Raw genomic sequence first — 15,444 nt, 5'->3', positions numbered from 1 at the left:
ATAACACAGTCAAATTTAATGTTCAATCACAATACCTAATTCAGTCCTGGTGGGATTTCTTCATTTCGTGGTTGATTTTCTACTACTGTTTTGAACAATTTATGAAATCTACTTTTTAAAAATTGTAAATAGCCTCAAATCTTCTATGATGTAGAGTATAAATGGAGAAGAAAATTGTAATCTTCTCTTTTTACCTGAAGATGACCATATTCCTCATAGGAGAGAATCTCATCTCCTGTATGTACGTTGAAAACAGAGTGAAGGCATGTTGTCGAGCGTGGATCCTGCTTAAACTGCTGGACCTAGAATCAAATATAAAATTTGAATAATGCTACTAATTCACATTTTTATCCAAGATCAGAGATTATAAATTATTTTTCAAGACATTTTTTAATGGGGAAAGCAACAGCTTATAGACAGAGGATAGAAAAAAGCAGAAATGTTATTACTTTTTCTAAAGAAACAAAACACAGACAACTCATAACTAGTAATTTAACAGTTAACACGATTGTTAAATACTTAATTGATATTTCACAAACATAGCAACTCAAGTGTAATAGGGAGCTTGTTAATATAGTAGCATTGGCTTTTGTAATGTTTTGCATCTTATTTTAGAGTCAAATAACGGTTTACTCTGTTGGACAGGATTTCAGGGATCGTATCCCACTGTACTGCTATTTGGAAATGCTTACATGACACTCAATGAAAGAGTGCTTCAGGCGACATTCTAATTCAGTAAGTGTTCAAAACTTCAAATGCTTTTTCTTTCTCCAAGGATCACAAATTGTAACCCATGCTCTTGTCAACGTGTTTTCATTTCTTTTGCCACACATACTCTCATTTCTAAGGCACCAATTCCAAGCAAATATAGGCCATACCTTTACTTATTAACCAAACGAAAAATTTAACCATTTTAGAATACTAAGTAATTACTAAATGACAAAAAGACAAACTCCAAGAACAAACAGATATTAATTCAATTCGGCAAACATTTACTGACCAGTTATATGCCAAGTATGCCAAGTACTAGTTCCTGGAAGTATGAGATGAATAGGAACAGAGAATGAATAGAATAACACATAGCTCTATGTAAGGCAATGACTTTCTTCTCTATTTGATGGTATCTGGGTGTTCATGATCTTGTCTTGTTTCACTTGGCTAAGGAACCACATAGAACCATATTCTCTTCTCTACCTTCAAATTTCTTCTCCATCCTTAAAGTCTTATCTCAAAAAAAACCCCACAAAACCTTCTTTTATAAAGCCCCTTCTGAACCCCAACTAAAATTCCTTCCTTTGGACTCCTACATCAGGGTGCTTATCACTCAATTGTTTCTCCAGTCTTTTATTTTCATTAGTTGTCTGTATCTCCCACTATCTTACAAGCTTCTAGAAGTCACACTATCCAATATGGTAGCCACTAGCTACATGTGACTAATTAAATTAAATTACAATTATATAAAATTTAGAAATTCAGTCCTTCAGTTACACTGGCCCCATATCAAGTATTCAACAGCCACATATGACTAGTGACTTCTGTAACTGTTCAACACAGTAACAGAGAACATTTAGATCATCACAGAAAATTTATTTGACAGTACTGTGCTAGAGAGCTAACACACCTTTGCACCCCCAAGAGCCCTGCACAAACAAATAAGCTCTCCCTATGGTTGAAATCAACAAAATGAAAGTCAGGACCTATCAAAAGATAATCAGAAATGAGAGAGTGAGGGTAAAGGTAGGGATGTACACCCTCTATCTATGTAGTGACCAAGCTATCCAGTGTTAACTCAGAGAAGGTGAGAAGGCTACCCCTTCTCAGTATCTGAAACTGCTGGCAATAGTCTTAGACCAGCGGTCCCCAACCAGGGACCGGTTTCATGGAAGACAATTTTTCCACTGATCCACTGGTGGGGGTGTGGGGGGTTGATGGTTCAGGTGGTAATGAGACTGATGGGGAGCGGCAGATGAAGCTTCAATCGCTCGCCCGCTGCTCACCTCCTACTGTACCGCCCAGTTCCTAACAGGCTGCAGACCGGTACCCATCCACGGGCCAGGGGCTGGGGGCTCCTGTCTTAGACTACACAAATAGAAATCAATGTGGTCACTACTTTCACAGTACCATGACTATTATCTCAAAGTGTTGAACATTATTCTGGGCTCATAGACAAAAATGTGGTTAAATTAAAACAAAATACATTTTGCCCACTTGATAAGGATCTAGATGGATAAGGTTTTCTTAGTTTAATAAAGTGATTGCTGCAGTTGACAAGGCAGTGTTTGTCATTTGTCTTCAAGACACACAAGTACCCAGCATGAGAATTTATATTCATTCAATCACTGTGTCAGGGGAAAAGCAATTACTAAATGATTAAAGATGCTCAAGTGGGGAATTATATAATTATGCTTTGAGTCTTAAAGCTGTTAAAGACAAATAATTTAAAATTTCAGAAAAAATAAAAGACCCAAACTCTATAAGCTTTGACAATTAATGGGGCATACTGTATGTAAAATATAGACAAAAAGTACTCTTGAAAGCAGTCAAAATCAAGAGGACATCAATTAGTATTGTATGATATCTGGCATTTGGCAAGTAAAAATAAAGAATAATCAAAGTAAAATTTTCTAGATTAAAAAAATCTAGAATAATGTTTTTTATTCTTGTATTTTATTTAGACTTTTCCTGAAAATTTTAATCATTGTGAATAAGTAGTTTATCATTCAGGAAAAGGTACTGAGTATGCTGTCATCCATTCTTAATTTATAGACTTAAAATATGCACTTAGGTGGGAAAAATCATCTCATAAGGGAATCCTGGAAAAATAAACTTTATAAAAGTTTAATGATTTCTCATGAATTAGAAACTACTTGGTAGCATTTTAAATAAATTTTTGAAGGAGATAGAGACAGCAACATTCATAGCCTATTGTAAAGCAAATCCCTGCCTGCTGAACTACTAACTGCAGACTAAATCAATTTTGAAATCTGAATGCTTCTCCTTAAGAAGTGTTAATAAAAATAGGTATATGAACATTTAAAGGTAAAAAACGTCCTAATGTTAATAAGTAGAAATTAATACAAGCAGCAAGCCAATAATAGAAATCAGATTGCTCTACATTCTTCAAATCAAGGAAAACTCTATTCACTCAAATTCATAATAAGTTAAAATATCTCCTTTAGGTAGTATTATTAGAAAATATGTCAGGAAGCATGCTTTACAATGAGAAGCAACAAAAGTGGAGAGCCTTAAACTTTCGAAGTCATGATTTTACTTCAGAAGATGAGCCTTAAGGTTAAAGAGCACTTGAACACTACAAATATGTTTTACTTCAGTTTTAAGTGAAGGCCAAAAGATATAATTTCATATTTAAAAATATGGTAACTGGGGGTGGGGGTGGTGGGATGAATTGGGAGATTGAGATTGACATATATACACTAATATGTATAAAATAGACAACTAGTAAGAACCTGCTGCATAAAAAAAAAAATTCAAAAATAAATAAATAAAATGCAATTAAAAAATAAAAATATGGTAACAGTCTCTACTGCTATGGAGTCATTAAGGAAATGGTGAGCACCAATAAGAGGTGAAGGTATGGTGGGACACACTGAGCTGGGTGCATGGTTCATTCCAACTGAGTCGTATGTGGATTACAGTAATATCCTCCATGCCTACTCTAAAGGTTATGGGACTCAAGAAAGATTATAACAATGAAAATGTTTTAAAATTTATAAAACCCTACATTTTGTAGTACGCAGAAATACCTAATCCTAATGTGACCTACACCTTTTTACAACTCACACTTATTTTAATGGTCTACCATCATTCCTACATAAGGCAAAAAATGATAATCCTTTGTAATTTAAGGAATTCAAGACAGCTTAAGTCACATTCAAGTGTATTCAAAAGAAAACATAATTGTGAATACTGGTTAGGAAAGTTGAATAATATTTAGAAAAGGACATTAACAATTGGTTAAACAAGCCACAAAGAAAAAAATTTATATTACATCATTTTCTTCCTTTTGATAAACAATTATAATTTAAGTCTGTCAGCCTGGTTAGCAAACATATGAAATTCATGGCTCTCACAATGTTTCCTTGGGAGAAAAGTTGAATTCATAGACATAAAGCATTCATGAAATGATAAATGTGAAATAAACAGTAAACTTCTCACATAAGAAAAAATAACTTAAATCACACTTACTTCAATCTATATGACATACAAGTTTAATTCAAATATGTCAATATGACATAATACTTTATTTCAAACATTGAAAAACCTTTATAATAATGATTTGCAAAGTTAAATCTCAGTAGACAGATTACAGGTTTTTCATATATCTCTTATTATCAGCTGTGAATAAATTTACTTTCTCTGCAAACTAACATTGTTTGGTTGACATTTTCTGGTGACAGAATATAAGTTGGTTTTTTTTTTTTCATTTTGACTTCAGATACAGGGCTTAAAAAAATGTGCTATCACAAAAACAATATAGTATTCATATGATAGAGATATACAAAACATTAAGTGATCAAAATTGCCTGCATTAATTACTGAAGTGCATCTTTGCTAATGAATCATCAAACCTGAGAGTGGTCTTGGGAAGCCATGACGCACTGATGTAAATATTCAATATATGGATGCTTACTATATTAGGACCTGGAAACACAGAGGTGTATGTAAGTAGGGGGAATATCACATTATATTTGTATAGAGCTTTACAGTTTAAAAAGTTTTATTATGCACATTATTTCTTTAATTTCCAAAATAACCCTGTAAAGTTTGCTGTTTTCTAAGCCTATAATTCCTGCCCTCTTTACATGTAAATGAATGAAGTTGTTATAGCCTTAAACTAAAGTTCACTTAAGCCAGAGTACTCACATGTCCAAAAGGAATTTTGATAAGGATTTTCTTAAGTAATACAATATTGGTTAGAATTATGGATATCGTGAGGTTCCTGAGAAACTGAGCATTTATCAAGCAAACACCAGATGCAAAATACAAACAAATTCAAGCCCAGATAACAGTTCTCAATCAATCTCGCTTAAGGTATTTCTTCAATTTCAGTATTTCAAAACCCTGGGCTGGGAAGGCAGAGCTGTTTTAACCTATCTAGACTGCCCTAGGACGTGGCTTTACCTTTTGAAAGTACATTCTTCTTCAGAAGATGCTATTGCTATATTGGTTAAATTAATGCCTCAGAATGATGTGAGAATTTCAGCCCACACTATAGTGTTTTTACCTTATCGGCCTGACGCATATAGCAGTAGAGAATTCCTCTCATGCATTTTATAGCCGAGTGCTCCAGTTCATGGGTCCTTCCCTTGTCATCATCAATGCGCCTGGGTGAGAGAGATAACTCATGAGGTAAATTGAAAATGCATTTGAAAAGGAAGCACAGCTTTTGATAATTAAGTATTTAACTATCTAGCTAGTTAATCCTATGTTCTGGCGACATCTACTAATTCTGTAACAGTGAAACTGCAATTTCCCAGCAGATGTAGAAATGCTGGGGAAAAAAAAATGTCCCATGATGAAACTTGCACAAATTTCTCCTTCTTTTAAGGAAGTAAGCCAATTGCTTTAGAAATAGTATATAATATTTTCAACACTGACTTGGCTGAAACTTTAAAGGATATTTCTATATTGGAAAAATCCACCAAAAGATTTTTTAAATTCATTGTTACAAAGTAGAGGCAATTTTAAATATCAATCCCTTTAGGTTATGCAATGGCCACTTGGATTCAATGAAGTGTAGATTAAGGTAGACACATGTCTTCTTTGTTCTGCCATGTGTTTAATAATGCCAGCCGGGCACTTCAGTCAGGAATGCCTTCAGCTAAAACATGCATCCAGTACAATACATGATGCATTTGGGCATAAAGTTTTATATCCTTAGGTCTTAGTTTAAAATCAATTGACCATAGTTTACATCTCTTGTTTTTAAAAAGAAAAAAAAACAGCTAACACCTAACTATTAAACTAGGTTGAGATGTCCTTCTGTCTTTAAGTTCCTTCTGTCTTTAAGTTCCTTTATTATTGATCAGTGGCCTTCAAAAAAGAGGAATGAGAGTTACCCACCAATGAAAATAATAGAAGTAGTTTATTCATTGTTTTACTAAATCTTAACTAAAATATCTGGCCATCATCCTCACCTGATAAAAAACATCACCTGTCTCCTTATTTAAAAGTATACTATAATTACCTCCTCTTTCAATTACAGATCTCACATACCAGTAATGGAAAGAAGGATGATCATTTTAACATGGTACAGTGAATGTCAGTAAAGAGTAAGTTATTTGTCATTAGAACATCATTCCCCCTTTCATATGCAGGCGATAAAGTAAAACTAGTATGATTCTGCTCTGTGATCTATTTTCACCCTGATGTCAGAGCCAAGTGTTAATAGAAGCAAATTATGGCACGGATAACAGTGGATGGGGCACTGATAAATGAAGGAAACAGCACATCTGGAGTATAATGAGCTCAAAGAAATGTTCTATATATAATTCCCACCTCACCATAAAACAAAGAAATAATTCAGGGGAAAAAAAAAAGTCAAGTTTTTCTAAAACTGCCTTTAAAATAATTATCTGCCCCTAATTTCCACATTCATTAAACCACGACTAAAATATTCCAGAATAATTTAGCCGCAATAAGGAATCCTATTTCAATGAAGCTTTCGAGCTTCTCCTTTGTTCTGCAAATAATAGTGGTAACCAGAAGAATATTTCTCTTCTGACTTAGAAAATAAAAGAACAGTTGCATTTGAGTAAAAACATTTAGGCAATTAGTATATATCTATTGCCTTTCCTAAGAGTTAAAATGAACCTAGTGATCCAAAATAATTCCTCTATTTTCTACGAGGAACTGGCAATATTCTACTCTCTTTAGCCAGCTCTGTGGATGCACATTCAAGTTTTAATATGATCTCAATAATACTTTTAATTTTAAAAAACAGATAAATAACTTTATATTTAACTTTAGTCAATATATTGATCACAAGCTATGTGGAGATGTTGATCAGGTATTTCTACAATATGAAGTCTTGAGTTTATATCTGAACCAGAATTCCATACTTATAAATATATAACTAGTGAAGAAACTAAACACTTGAATCCTATCATTGGTGCATTATTTCCACACAGCCAAACTTCAAGGAAAAAAAAATAAGAATACTGTTTGGTCACGTGACTTGACTGTTTACTAGCACTAAGCTAGGGTCACCTGTTATATTCAGTTCCTAAAATAGCAATAAATCTGACAAAGGAGGGAACTGGCTAACTTCTTGCATGAAGGCATCCTCTCTCTCCCTTAGACAGTACTACAAGGTATCCTGTCTGCCTTGAGTTTTTGTATTTCTAATATATGCATATTTAAACAGTCTGAAAGTACTTCTTCAAGTCAATACTCTTTTTAAAAAAATTACTTACTCTTCTCAAATATAAAAAGTAAACTAAATTCCATATTTAAACCCTAATTTAAAGTCATGTTTTTTTCTAGAAGTTATATTAGAAAGAACAAAAAATGCAAAAACCCTACATGATACTTTTTAGTATGGCATAAAGTTTAGGTTCAACTTTCTTTTAACAGATTTTGTATAATTGACTAGGTTCAGGAACAGTTTTAACCTAAACCATGTAAATCAATATAATTATTTATAAAATAAAATAATTATAATGGTTATAATTATATAAAATTTTATTTATATTAATTATAATTATATTCACATATAATTATAATGTAATATAATGTAATGTAATATAATTATACATAGTATAATATAGATATAGTATAATATAATTTTAAACAATGACATATTCAGGACTACAACTTTATATGTAAATGACATTTTAAAAAGTCAAACATTTTAGTTAGTATTTCTTCTCTCCTCTAAAATAAAACAAAATTACAAAGTGAAACTGTAATATTACATTTAAGGAAAACTATTTCAAAGTGTATTTTTGCAAATAAGTTACTTCATTGTCTCTTGACTTTATCCAATTATTTAATTAAATAACATCAAATTATACTCCTAATGTATATGAAATATAAATGTGCATAAAATAATCCTTTCAAGTCCTCAGTACACATGCACACACACACAAATTCAAACAGAAGTGAGGTTTCAAGAGATTTTTGACAAGACTGATTGAAAACTAATACAATTAGAAAACTCAAATTACTTCCATTTTCAAAAATTAATAACTTTATATTATGCATTCATTACCAATAAGAGATTGATATAAATTCATGAAGAGAAAATACTGATAGCTTAATTTTTGAGGAATTCTACCTAATATAATCTATATGATTTCATTAGCATTTAAAAGTAGAACTGGAAACAAAATTCTACTAATTTTACAACATGGGGATTCTCTAAACAAACTATCACAACATAATATTGTGAAAGTAAAAAGGGCTTCATAGTAATTTTGTGGTAAGTACCCTTGCATTTATCCAAATAGAACACATTTTGCTTGCTAGTAAAACAAAAAATCTGCTACTTTAACTATGTAAGAAGATAAATTATCCAGGGAGTTAGTACATAGATAGTGTCCCCAGCAAAGAAAAGATTTTAAATTCTCTATCAGATGTTTGAAGCCTCCTGGGAAAAGGCCGGTACTCTTGGTTTTTTTTAAGCAATTTTCCCCCAACATTTTATTTACAAAAATTTCAAATCTATAGAAAAGCTAAAAGAATGCTACAATTACTCTTCACCTGGATTCACCAGTTGCTAAAATTAGCTTGCATTCTCTAATTTATTTTCTGCAGTATTTGAATATCATTACCCACACATATTTCAGAAGTATCTCCTAAAAACAAGGACATTCTCCTACATAACCATAATATCATTATCATACCCAATGAATTGATACTATAATGTCTAATATATAGTGTATATCAAATAGAATCCAACTATCCCCCAAATATACTTTACACTTTTTTTAATGCGTGATTCAATCAAGGTTCACGCATTGCATGTAGTTCTCATTAGATTCTAGCCATCTTCACACCTATTTTCTAATCTTCTATGATTATTACATTTTTTAAGAGCTCAGGCAAGTTGTCCTACAAGTAGTCACAATCTGGCTTTGTCTGATTGTTTATTTACAGATAGAGCCATTTACACATTTTGGTAAGAAGTCAATATGGGTAATGTGCCACATCAGGAGGCACCTAAAGTCAGTCTGTCCCATTACTGGCTTGACTACTTGATTAAGGTGCTACTGGTCCTAAGACTAGTAGTTGCTAGACATTTAATGAAGCTACATTGTGCTTACATAGAATATGGTAAAAAACGCTGGTAGTGACATTAGCAAACAAGTGCTGAAGGTGACTGCCTTTATATTATCTCACTATTTGATTTTCTTTACAAGTGCAACACATCAATGATTTAAGACAGAGAAATCATGTTCATGTGAAAGATACAGTTTTCAAATCAGAAGTATATGCATGTGGAGAGAGCAGGAAGATGGCGGAAGAGTAAGACGCGGAGATCACCTTCCTCCCCACAGATACACCAGAAATACATCTACACGTGGAACAACTCCTACAGAACACCTACTGAACGCTGGCAGAAGACCTCAGACCTCCCAAAAGCTCTATTTACAATAGCCCGGAGATGGAAACAACCTAAGTGCCCAACATCGGATGAATGGATAAAGAAGATGTGGCACATATATACAATGGAATATTACTCAGCCATAAAAAGAAACGAAATTGAGCTATTTGTAATGAGGTGGATAGACCTAGAGTCTGTCATACACAGTGAAGTAAGTCAGAAAGAAAAAGACAAATACCGTATGCTAACACATATATATGGAATTTAAGGAAAAAAAATGTCATGAAGAACCTAGGGGTAAGGCAGGAATAAAGACGCAGACCTCCTAGAGAACGGACTTGAGGTTATGGGGAGGGGGAAGGGTGAACAGTGACGGGGCGAGAGAGAGTCATGGACATATATACACTAACAAACGTAGTAAGATAGATAGCTAGTGGGAAGCAGCCGCATGGCACAGGGATATTGGCTCGGTGCTTTGTGACAGCCTGGAGGGGTGGGATAGGGAGGGTGGGAGGAGGGAGACGCAAGAGGGAAGAGATATGGGAACATATGTATATGTATAACTGATTCACTTTGTTATAAAGCAGAAACTAACACACCATTGTAAAGCAATTATACCCCAATAAAGATGTTAAAAAACAAAACAAAACAAACAAAAAAGAAGTACATGCATGTATCACCTTCAGAAAATTAATATTCAGAAACCTCATTTTTGTAACGGTTAAAGTGTATCACTATTGACTATGTGTCAGGACCCACAACAGATGCTTTCCATATATAATGAAATAAATGAAGTAAGGAGAACTTTTGTATTGTGAAAAGATTTATTTTTCTTTTACTTTATGAAATAATTATTTGACTGACAACCAGATTATTAAGTGATACCCCAAAGAAGTATAGTAAGAAAAACACTAAACTGGGAGAGGGAAGGAGAAGAGTCCTGGCCCTGGCTCTGTCATTAACTAGTTGTGCAATTTTGAACAAATCTGTTAAACTACTCTAGGCCCTAGTTTTATCATCTGTAAAATTCAATCATCATCAATTTCCTCTGTGATTGAAACCAATCAACTCAACGAGAATGGGCAATTCATTCTGTCAAAGACTAATGATGATTTACAAACCTAGAGATGAGAAATTTTGGTCACAAACTCATAAAATGTTAGAACTTGTCTCATGTAAATCCTTAGGAAAACTGAAAGGTTTAGAATCCTAAAAGGAGATGTGAGCAGTTGGAGGTAACACAGTGACTCAGCAGCAGAGCCAGCTGCCCAATTTGTCTTGGGGCTACAAAACCCTATTACCTAGACTTGGAGTTACTAGTAAAAGACACACCAGCTTACCTGTATGCAAGAGCCAAAGCCCAGGCCCCAGCAGCGCAGTATAGACTGTCATGGATCTTGGCCTTCTGATCATCACCACATGTTTTTGTGGGAAAGAGACCTGTGGTTGGACTTTGATACAGCAGCAATGTTGACTTGACTGAAATTGAAAACAAGGAAAAGAACGAATTGTAAAGCCATCCATTTCCCTTGAGCTGAAGGTCTTAAACTTCCTTGGTTTCCTCATCCTACAATTTTGTTGTTTCTAAACTTAGCTGTAGTATAAAACTTTTGAAGATGTAGAAACAACTCCAGGTAAGTAACTGCAGCCTAAGTAGGGATCCATCCTGCATGAAGGGGTCTTTCCACTTTTGAGGAAAGAACTCAGCTAACTGGCATTTAAAAAGTCTTTAGCACATCCTTCTTTATGTCAGTAAGTGTTATAAGGCAACATCAGATACAGAAAAAAAAAAGATTAACCAAAAAACTAAGTATATTTTCAAAAATAAGTTCAATAGGGAAAAATAAAGCAAATATACAACAAAGAGTTGTATACATTTGCTAAATCCAAAGCTAACTCAACCCTAAACAGGCCAGAATCCTGTTTTTCACTGATGACTAATTCGTACCTGAAGAGCAATGTATTCATTTTACATACTATATTAGTGATATGTTTAACATTTTAAAACTGAATCCCATCTTTATATGACATGAAAACAGCAAGCAAATAATTATTTTGTGAACATTCAACTTAAGTCAAAAAAGTCTGAAATCAGCGTTTTCCAGTTGTCCGTCAGTATGCACAGGGATGGTTCCAGGACCCACCATGCATGCGAAAATCCTCAGACACTCAAGTCCCTTATCTAAAATGGCTAATACAGTAGGCCCTCCTTATCTGCAGGTTCTGCATCTGCAGATACAGAAAGCAAACTCTACTACCTTATATAAAACAGTCCTAAAATAGAAAAATAAACACACTAAAATTACATTTCCTAAAAGCTATTTTATTCCTGTCTAACTATAAATGGATGAGTAATGTTTTTCCCCCAAATAAATTAAGTTACTCTAATCTAGATTGGCATATGTCAACTACTTTAGGACAGTTTTTCAAAGGTCTAAAGTACTCTGGTCCATCACAGAGATTAAAGACTTAAATTTCTTTTTCTTTTTTCAGACTAAACTGACATTATCATTTCTTTCAGAATACCAGGGTATTTATTATTTTTCACAGAGTAAAAAACCGGTCCTCATAGTCCAAAGTAAAAATCTGACATTTCTTTTAAAAGGCAGTTTAATCTCTTTAGCTAGTTATGGCTACAAAAATAATAAGTAGGCAACATAAGAATATATACCAGAATCTTGACCAAAATAAGTTGAAATAAGGTTTTACACGATGCTGACACTAAAAAATCCTTCTCCTTAGTGAGATAAATAAATCCAATTTTATATTTGACATACTAGGCCACATAAATGGCACAAGAAGCAAACTGACAAAAAAAATTAATAGGCATTTCCAACTTACGGTCTGATGAACAAAGAGGAGCCCCCTAAATACATACATATCTCAAAGTTGCTTGCTCACATTAAGTAACAAAATTTGTCAGGTTGATCCTGACAAAAACAAAACAGCAACCAAAAAAACAGGGACCTGATATCAGTAACAGTAACCTGAGATTACCTTTTGAATCTCAATGAATTAGAAATGGATATAAAAGGTTCAGGACTACATAGGAACCATGTATAGGTAAATAAGCAAAAAATAAAAATCTTTGTGTAAGAATTATTCAAGAGACAGCCTCTAGTTCTCAAATCTGGTAATATTTAGGAAGGCTAAAAGGACACAGAGGACACTGGTGACAGTTTCAAAATGATTCAGGGGACAGATATGACTTGTCAGATTCCTTCCATAGTCCCCATATCATATGCAATTGGAATATGTAGCTGTCTATGCACTGAAACTACCCCAACATCCAAATGAGAGAACATCATCCATATAATATATATATAATATAACTAAGGCATAGCTACCTAAGGACATGTTTTCCTCAGGTTTTGCTTACCAATTCTGTAATAGTGATCCAATTTATCCCACAGAGTTTCATTATCAGGCCTCGGAAGATTAATGCTTTTAAGAGGTTCATAAACTGAGCCTGAAAGAAAAATGAAAACCCATCAAATTCAATCATTTTCATCCAGATAAACAAAGAAACTTCTAAACAAATGAAGAAGCTCTACTTAGCAATCTAATTTTCATTTTTATAGTGAACTATCACATTTCACTACTTGTCAAATTTGGGGTGGGAAAAGGAAAAAGAAGAAAGCACTTGTAGTATTTCTAAATGTTATGAGCTATCCCCCTCCTCACTCCCAGCAGTCAAGCCAACTAACTCGTGTATACTGGTTCTAACATCTCAAATATCACTAATACTCCTGTGGTAGTCCAGTAGCTCAATAATTTCAGTTCCTTCTGAGAAATATCAATATATCTACTTACATGCCCTGAAATCCAAACTGTATTCCTTATCCTCATGCATTATCAGGCAGTTTTCTGTCAAACAATCATACCCCCGAAACCTCAAGGAAAAAGATACTGTACATGTTCCAAAGTCATCCACTTCATGAATATTCAGATAGTTTTCATACTGAAAGCCTGAAGCCTCCACTTTCTCCTAGGTAGATAATACTTGCCTTATTATCTAGACTATAAGCAGAAACCATTTCTACTTTTCAGCCATGGAAACTACAGCAAGGTGTTAGCAGAATACACTGCTCAAAAGCTACAAAATTCACGTTAATCATGATAATCTGCCACAAAATGGATACAGAAAATTGTTCACTTGACTAGTGCACTTTCTCAACTGCTGACTGAAAGGAAGACATCTGGCCCTTCAGCCATCAGAATAAGTACTGACTCTCATTCTTGTTAAAAGCACTCAGAAATTATAAACATCTCAAAGTCACAATTAATCCACCCTGGGACTCAGGTAAGCCACGTCATATAGTCTAACAACATAGCACAAGAGTGAACCTATAACTTACCAGGGCGGGGGGTCGTGTTGGAAGGCATTAAGAATCAGTTTTTAAAGAAAATTAAAGCATTTATGTTCGTAAAATTGCTATGGCCAGTATGCTAGCTTAAAGCCAAGTTATTTGAAATCTCTTAATGTTTAGGGAAAGTAAGGTAAAGATCTACACATTCAGGCAATAGTCCCATTATCTTCTGTTAGAAAGAGAGATGACTTATGGATGAAAACAGGGAATATGAATTGACTTGCTCTGAGTGAAGAGATTTTTCTAAAAAAGTCTTCACAATGACACCAACGAGAATGGCCCCCATAGTGAAGTATGGAGAGGACTACCAACACAGAGAGGAAAGCATCAGGACTGCAAAGGAGGCAAGGGTCCACACATGCCTTCTGCCTCTCTGCATTCAATTAGCTCTGGGTAGGTTTAAGTATATTGGCAGTATATGGGCAGCCTGGCAGCTGGGAAGGAATGCTTGCATGTTAGGTGATAAGCTCTGGGGGGTCTATACACTCTCGGTGAAATTCAGCCATAATTAATAAAATAAAATCAGGTACAAATCATCACGTTTTAAATTGTGCATATGGATATACAAAGACTAAAGGGGACATGTTTGCTGGGGTGGAATGATTGTGGAATGATTTGCTTTTACTTATATTTTATTTAGACTTGTTTTTATTTATTCTGTGGTGAAATGATTTGTTTTTATTTAGAGCGCTATTCGTAGAGCTAAGATTTTGCTTTATATGAGAAAAATAAAATCACCAAATGTTGCATATACATTTTCATTACAATTAGATAAATAATACATGTGCATATGGATAAAGATTGAAATAGAATATGCAAAACTGAAATCTACTTGCATTATAATAGTAGGTGAATTTATTTTGAAAGATTATTTTAATGACACTGTATCAGGGTTCTTAGAGTGAAAAAAATACTTCCTTTAAAAGTACTATTACATTTAAGGTGCCCCTTACCTCCCCCAAAAGACTAAAATGATTCTGTCATCTAATGTTTTTCAATAAAATCACCCATGGAGTTTCTTAGAAGCAACAATAAATAAATGGGAAACCAGACTTTTCAAGAAAACAAATACCCATTCAGCAAGAGCTAAAAGATGTTCAAAACAAAGCAGGAAAGTGTAAAAGTAAAATCAGCTAATTCACTGAGAATCTATGTTTTCTTACACCTTCCTATATCTTCAAAGAAAGCCCAAGGTAAATTAAGAACAGCTTGGCTAGATAAATGTCAACACTTCAGTGATCACCACTATATTGCTTCTAAAGTAACTGCATAAAATTAAATTACTTAGAAAGGAAAAGCAATAATGGAAACATTTTAAACAAGAATTAAACATCTGAAAAGCATCAATACCAATACAAACGTGGAGGAGAAAGAAATCAACAATGGAGTACAAGTTCCCAAAGACAAAGATGCAAAATAACAGAAAACTCTAATAATGTTTAGAATTCAAAATGAAATGAATTTTTAAAATATAAATTTCTCCTTTCCATGTTTTTCTCATTTGAA

General features: G+C 33.7%; 1 protein-coding gene across 4 annotated transcripts in view; it reads right to left on the bottom strand.

The window, feature by feature from the left end:
* The window catches only part of PHKB (phosphorylase kinase regulatory subunit beta), a 194,282-nt gene that overhangs the window by 157,619 nt on the left and 21,219 nt on the right, over positions 1-15,444 (bottom strand). For 3 of the 4 annotated variants that reach the window (XM_059999140.1, XM_059999138.1, XM_059999139.1), the window contains 4 exons: positions 12,948-13,037; positions 10,909-11,047; positions 5,246-5,345; positions 195-302 (listed from right to left, as the gene is read on the bottom strand). In XM_059999140.1, coding sequence (XP_059855123.1) covers positions 195-302; positions 5,246-5,345; positions 10,909-11,047; positions 12,948-13,037 — 437 coding nt within the window. Of the gene's footprint in view, positions 1-194; positions 303-4,589; positions 4,663-5,245; positions 5,346-10,908; positions 11,048-12,947; positions 13,038-15,444 lie in introns of those variants that run through there. The other variant, XM_059999141.1, reaches the window with a different exon arrangement.

The sequence above is a fragment of the Delphinus delphis genome, chromosome 20, assembly GCF_949987515.2.
Source record: "Delphinus delphis chromosome 20, mDelDel1.2, whole genome shotgun sequence".
NCBI classification, from domain to species: domain Eukaryota; kingdom Metazoa; phylum Chordata; class Mammalia; order Artiodactyla; family Delphinidae; genus Delphinus; species Delphinus delphis.
Note: the sequence above shows the minus strand (reverse complement) of the source record. Positions and strands in the feature narration are given on the sequence as shown.